Source organism: Silurus meridionalis, chromosome 20, assembly GCF_014805685.1.
Source record: "Silurus meridionalis isolate SWU-2019-XX chromosome 20, ASM1480568v1, whole genome shotgun sequence".
Classification (NCBI taxonomy): domain Eukaryota; kingdom Metazoa; phylum Chordata; class Actinopteri; order Siluriformes; family Siluridae; genus Silurus; species Silurus meridionalis.
Window position 1 is genome coordinate 2,665,001 of NC_060903.1, and position 7,500 is coordinate 2,672,500.

At 36.8% G+C, this 7,500-nt stretch overlaps 1 protein-coding gene across 2 annotated transcripts in view; it reads left to right on the plus strand.

Annotated features, from left to right (window-relative positions):
* Window positions 1–1,630: 1,630 nt before the first annotated feature.
* The window catches only part of gata6 (GATA binding protein 6), an 8,531-nt gene continuing 2,661 nt past the window's right edge, over window positions 1,631–7,500 (plus strand). Inside the window, exons 1-6 of one of the 2 annotated variants that reach the window (XM_046877045.1) lie at window positions 1,631–1,725; window positions 2,492–3,334; window positions 4,199–4,365; window positions 6,349–6,474; window positions 6,871–6,958; window positions 7,046–7,146. In XM_046877045.1, the coding sequence (XP_046733001.1) occupies window positions 2,548–3,334; window positions 4,199–4,365; window positions 6,349–6,474; window positions 6,871–6,958; window positions 7,046–7,146 (1,269 nt within the window). In that variant the 5' untranslated portion in view covers window positions 1,631–1,725; window positions 2,492–2,547. Of the gene's footprint in view, window positions 1,726–1,947; window positions 2,099–2,491; window positions 3,335–4,198; window positions 4,366–6,348; window positions 6,475–6,870; window positions 6,959–7,045; window positions 7,147–7,500 lie in introns of those variants that run through there. The other variant, XM_046877046.1, reaches the window with a different exon arrangement.

The window sequence follows — 7,500 nt, forward strand, 5'->3', positions numbered from 1 at the left end:
CCAAACAAGCAAATAAATACAAACATCAGACAGTCCAAAAGTAAATATATAATATATATATATATATATATATATATATATATATATATATATATATATATATATATATATATATATATATATAAATAAATAAACAATAAACAAATAGAATATATAAAATAATATAAAATTTAAGATAAGATTCCTTTTTTTATAATGTTTTTTATAAAATATTTATATTTTATAAAATATATTTATATTTTATAATTATATTATAAATATAATTTATAAAATATTTCAGATTTTTAATCATATTTAGGTTGTGCTGAGTTTTTGTTTGTTTGTTTGTATTTACCAGTAAATAAAAATCAATGAGATGACATGAGGCAGGTAAATCCATCAGGTTGGAGAGTTGAGGTGGTTAGAGAGTGATTCATCATCCTCAGATCCTCCTTCACCTTCATCTTTTCATCAATCCACATAGAGTGATGATGTATATTGGGCCTGAATGAATTATCTTCTGTTCAAAGGCGGAGTGTGTGTGTGTGTATGTATGTGTGTGTGTGTGTGTGTGTGTGATGCCATCCCTTGCTGAGTGTTTGTGCCCAATCTCTCACCTTGCTAACCTGCTAAACACAGACCCGGCGGCTTCCATAAACTAATTAACCGCGGCGTTCATTTGCATCACACTGGGCATCCACAAACACTCCTGATTCCATCACTGTGTGTGTGTGTGTGTGTGTGTGTGTGTGTGTGTGTGTGTGTGTGTGTGTGTGTGTGTGTGTGTGTGTAAAATACCTTTTCTCTAAGTAAAAGTTTGACCTATTCCACATACACACGACCCCCACAAATAAAACATATAATAATTAATAATAATTGGCAGCATAATAATAATATTATGTAGATGCATATAATAAATAATACTGTAATAATACTCATATTGTTTTATTTAAAAAAATTGTTAACATTTTTGCATCTTTTCTTTGTTTATTAATAAATTATCGATCCAAACACTTAATTTTTACATATTTATTCTGCATTTATTTATTAATGAAAAAGCATATCGTGGCTGATTATAATATTTTTTTGATCACAGCATATTTTATTTGTTTTATTTTCGTTTCACAATTTTTTTTTCTACTTTTACATTTAAACCGCTGATTTTTATAAACGATTCTTTTTCATACTAAATATTTAATTTTAAACACCGCGTTTATTATATTGATGAATAATGAAATAAAGGAAAAATGTACAGAAAAATCAAACAAAAATGAAATCGACGATCATTTTTACAAACAAAAGTCAATCAAAGGAACGAAATAATTTTTTTCTCTTTTTCTTGTTTTAATTTTTTGACATTGTAATTATTCTGGATGTAATTTTCAGGAGGTTTCGAATAGATTCGTTTCAAAATCAATACAATCGATCAGAATGATTATTATCGTGATATTAATAACGTCATATACTTTTAAATATTAGTTTGAAGAAAGAACGAAAAGAATGAATGAAAAAAAGAAAGAAGGTGAGAAAGAAAGCAGTCTATATACAATCCCAGCCAAAACATTAACACGATGCGCCTGCGCACAATGCCATCCAATCAGCGCGCAGTTTTCCGGAGGCCCCTCCTCTCGTTAACGTCGTCACAATTCCACTAAAGCATCCATTCGGAAAAGTTCTTAGAGAACCTCAGTGGTGTCATGAGCGCTGGATATCACCAACACACGGATGGAGAAACCCCAGTAGAAGGTCAGTGGTGAACTTTTTCTCCTGCACAAACTTTGACTTTATCCTCAGTGGAGTTTCTGCGTAAGTGTTTGCGTAAAGTCCATGCGTTTTTGCGCACGCAGCGCCGCTGGAACGCGCTCAGGGTGCGCCGTCACCGTTAACTCTTATCTCCTGAGGGTCTTATCACGCGGTTATCTCCTTGTTGGAAAGACATATTGCGTTTGGTTTCCTATCTGTTACTATGTGTGTGGGGTGGGTTTGCTTTTTTGGCAATAATGATGAGGCTCCAGTGAGGCAGCACTGAGAGTCACGACACGGATGGATTCAGATCTTCTCGGGAGTCTCTTTAGAAGGACAGGGATCAGGGAAACTTTAGCTGATTGTCTGCAATGAGGTACTACTCGTCTATAACCTTCACTCCTTCTCATCTGAGATGAACTTTTTTTCTTTTTGGTTTTTACCGACTTTCAAAAATTGTTACTGTTCAATCAAAAAAATGTCCTTTTTGGATTGGTTGGTGTTTTAATATTGAAATTTTTGGTGGTTTTTAAGATTGAAGACCTCACGTAGCTTCGATTCCTCACATTTCAGACTAAATGTATCCTGAAATAGACAAAAAACAAACCAAGGGCATGTCAGACAAACATCTGGAAGTAAATGATGTTGTTTGTGGTTCTTGGTTGTAGTTAGTGCTGGTTACATTGTAAGTCTATATGAGAATGATGGATTGTTTTCACTTCATGTTCTTTTGGTACATGGTCCTAAAGTCGATCTTCTCCCCCTGCAGGCTGACACATCGAGTATCCGTTTTCCAAACCCCACGAGCTACCACACGGTTCCTGGATGGACCTGGGCGAGCACAGCTGGGCCACAGTCAAGCGTGAAGTGTCCAGTAACCCGGGCTCTCCGTCCGAGCAGGGCTGCGTTCACGGCGAGCACAGGGACGAGTTAAGGACGTCGCCCCTGGACGCCGCGGGGAGTCGGCGCGTAGACACGCGTCACCTGCACTCCTACGCCGCCTTCGGACACCCGTTGAGCTCGGACGACGTGCCGCTGTTCGCGGATCTGGACCAAGCCGCCAAACTCGGCGCGCACAAAGCCGGGATCGTGGTGGACCACAGCGACATGTACTCGACGCTCGCCGCCTACGAGTCGCCGTCGGCGGCGGCCTACATGCACTCCAGTCCCCACTCGCCGGTGTACGTGCCGACCTCACGTGTCGGCCAAATGATCCCGAGTCTGCCGTACTTGCAGCCGAGCTCGGCGGCGACGCAACCGAGTCACGCGGTCAGCAGCCACGCTGCGTGGTCGCAACCCGCTCCCGAGAGCCCTTCTTCCTACAGCACCGGGAGCCCACACGCCACCTCCACACGCTTTCACTATTCACCGAGCCCACCCGTGAACAACGGCACCGCAAGGGACTCGAGTTACGCGAGCTCGCTGAACGCCGGCGGCAGGGAGCAGTACCTGCCCCGGCCCCTGAGCGGCTCTTACACCGGACCCTACGCGCCCTACGTTGGAGCGCAGTTGCCCCAGTTACCCACTGCATGGCCCGCGGGACCCTTCGATAACTCCATGCTGCATTCATTACAGAGCCGAGCTTCACCTCTCTCCATCCGACCTGGACCAGGTACAGGATACACACATACACACTCCCAAAGCCTGGTGTCTCTGTGTGTGTGTGTGTGTGTGTGTGTGTGTGTGTGTGTGTGTGTGTGTGTGTGTGTGTGTGTGTGTTTGAAAAAAAAAAACCTCTAGAACATTTATATATTTTTGTTTAGGTTTTACAGCTTCATACAGACCAAAATCTATTATATGAATATGTCTATATTAAAAAATAAATAATAATAATCCAAAATTTAACAATCCGAATGAAGATAAAAGACGTTGCTGCTGATTTTGGAAGTAAAATATGCTGGAAATAATATTTTTTTCCCACGCAAAATTCATATAAACGCCTGTAAATGCAAATGTAAAAATTTTGTTTTATATTTTTGATTTGAAAATGATAAAGAGTTGAACAGAAACGATCTGAACTGCGTTTACAGCCCGAGTTTTACTGGGAAAAAGCAGAACTGAGGAATTATGATATTGTCGGATTTTATTTGAACCAGAATACAATACAAAAAAGAAAAAAGAGGGGATGTATTATAATTAAATGTAAATATTTACAAGTTTTATGGGTTTTTTTTTATTATACGAAAAAAATATATGCTGTAAAATAGCACAACATTAAAAAGCATGTAAATAATAGATTTGGGGAGATATATATATATATATATATATATATATATATATATATATATATATATATATATATATATATAAATCAAAAAAATAAATGGTGGTCAGAGTCACAGGTGGTAAGAGACGAAACAAATCAAGGCAATTACAAGCAGCCACAGACGTATTGCCGATTCATTTACGCCTCATTGACGTGCACGTGTGTGTGTGTGTGTGTGTGTGTGTGTGTGTGTGTGTGTTCGCGCGCTAGACCTCCTCGACGACGCGCTGGAGAGTCGAGAGTGCGTGAACTGCGGCTCCATCTCCACCCCGCTGTGGAGGCGCGACGGCACCGGTCACTTTCTCTGCAACGCCTGCGGCCTGTACAGCAAAATGAACGGCCTGAGCAGACCATTAATTAAGCAGCAGAAGCGCATGGTGAGCTTCCTCATTTTCACACCAGTAATCCATTAAAAAAAGAGAGAGGAGAGGAGAGGAGAGGAGAGGGGGGTCATGTGGAGACAAAAAGTACTAAACATAAAGCACAATAGATCTGCACTTAAATATATCCCACATACACCATTAATACACATTTATTTATTTATTACACGTTTATTTATCAGCACCTCAAGAAGCACCATGAAGGTGGACATGTTTTATATCTTTAGTGTAGGAGGAAAAGGCACCTTCTTCACCAGCACCTTCAACAGTACAGTTGGATACGGATTAGCTCTAAATGAGTTCCAGATCGGTTCCCAAAATTAACTTTACCATAAACTCATCCTGTAGGAAAGAGATTTATTATATGAACATATAAATCTTTATAAATATGAACCCATTTTTATCCGTTTATTTGATAAATAACAGAACGCATCCTAATGATATTTGGTTTATGCTACTTTTCCTGTTTATTTGTAGCATACATTTTATTTGTTAAGGTGCAAAATAGCTTTAAGATTTTAAGAATTAATTTTTGAGGGTGAAAACCATATCAGTAGAATTAATACTAATAACGGATCAGTCATTTTTAGATTTCCAATATTTACTTTCAGCCTCATTATTTAGATATTATGCAGTCATAATTCAAATAGTTGATTTCCATATTCAATATTTATTGATGATAAACTTTCCATCCACACAATCATCCTGGAATGAAATGTACCAAACAGCACTTTTTTGTCTTTTTTGGGTAAGAAATCCAGGGTTGATCTTTTGTAGAAGTTGCATGATGTCTGGCTTTCAGAGTAAACTTCTTCCAAAAGTATCTTCAGTTGCTCTTTAAGGTGGATTAGGTACAACTTTGCAAGCTAAAAGATACAACACTGAGATAAAGTACCGTTTGGTTCCTATATTTCCCAATATATTTATTTTTAATTTTAGACTGCAGGACCAGCCATTATTTATATACCTAATTGTTTTAATGTTTCAACCAACCTGTTAAAACCAGTCACTGATTAGAACAACCCAGTAATAAATCTGCATTTTAACAACAGGTTAATGGTGGGCCATGATATTCATTGCTGTAATAAAACTGATCAATGACAGACCTCATTTGGAGAACTTTGTACTCAACTACAGAACACTGTAAAATGTGATTTTTTTAGAAATCCCATTCAATTTTTTATTTCGAGTTTGTGAGGCAAATTCTGTTCTCCTAATTAACATTTTAATAACAGTGGAAAAACATATAAAACAATTTATGCTTATATTTAATATAAAGTCGATTATTATTAGTATATTATCGAGTTGAGCAAATTTTTGTTTCATTTTCGCTGGTTAACTAGTCGACCAAATATGTTCAGTGAGGAGAAAAATAGACTTAATATTATGTTGCATTTTTGAGTCTAACAAAAAAAATGAGCTGAATATTTGTATTTAGAAAATTCCCAAAATAGTATCAAATCAAATCAAATTTAATTTTGTTTGTCACATACACATACATGAAATGCTTTTTATGACTGCATACAATTTTAAGCATAAAAAGGAATAGAATTAAGGATAAATAATAAGGTAGATAAATAAAAAGTATAAACTATAGAAAATATATGTATATACATAAATGAATATGGCATATATTGGAAGTACAAATTAAATATTTTGTTTTTTTATGCCTAAAAATGTGTGTGTGTGTGTGTGTGTATATATATATATATATATATATATATATATATATATATATATATATATATATATATATATATATATATATATACATTTATATATATAAATAATGTGTATATTGATCATTAAATAACTACATCTTTGACATCTTCAGTTGATTTGAGATAACGGTAGTTTTATTTGCTGTATTCTTATTATGGGTCAATATACACCAGAGTAATCACTGATTAATAAGAAAAAAGAAAGTTAATTGTGTGTGTGTGTGTGTGTGTGTGTGTGTGTGTGTGTGTCTGTCTGCAGTCATCTTCCAGAAGAGTGGGTCTGTCTTGTGCAAACTGCCAGACCAGCACGACGACCCTGTGGCGCAGGAACGCAGAAGGCGAACCAGTCTGCAATGCATGCGGACTTTACACCAAATTACATGGGGTGTGTAGGCCACGCACACACACACACACACACACACACACACACACACACACACACACACACACACACACATATATATTTTGTGTATTGTCCTGCACTGTCTTGTGTTGTCTTGTTGTTTTGCACCAGTTGCCACTTTATGTGGTGAGGATCTTTAGTTCCTGGCCCTGTGTTCTTCTGTTCTGTGACTGTTGTTTTATGTTGTTGTATGTAGCACCTGGGTTCAGGAGGAACGTTGTTTCATTTCACTGTGTACTGCATCAGCTATATATGGTTGAAATGACAATAAAAGCTTCTTGACTTGACTTGACACACGCACACACTCTACATCCACAAACACAATCTGACTTAATCTGTATATTAATGCATGTGGATTTTGATCTGTGTTTTATTTAGGTCCCACGACCCCTGGCTATGAAGAAGGAAGGAATTCAGACAAGAAAACGAAAACCGAAAAACTTGAACAAAACAAAGGGATCGTCCGGTCAGTGACAGGAAATTAGCATCGCTGTATAGCTTTGTGTCGAGTTTAATGACTGTAATCTAATCCAGTGATTGATTTGATCGGCAGGAAGCAGCTCTGTCCCCGTGACTCCGACATCATCATCGTCTTCCACCTCGGAAGAGAACTCGAAGAACAGCCCTCCATCTGCTCAGGGGGCCGTGACCTCGGTGAGTTCAACCGACATGTCTTTAATATTTAGATCTATTTTTATAATGATTACATTTTTTTAAATGTAAAATATTTACACAAATATACTGATCTTTTTCTAATTAATTAATTCTAATCAATATTTGTGGGTGTTTAAATACATGAAATTAACCCTTGACACAACCCAACTAGGACTGAAACTAATATTTCATAATATGTACTATATAAAAATTATTTATTTTATATATATTTACACATTGGAAAAATGTAGAAAAAAATCCCAGAATCACTTTTTCTAATACGAATAATACATTAAATAAAAAGAAATATATATTTTATGAATTTGACATTTTTATTTTATAATGTAATAAGAA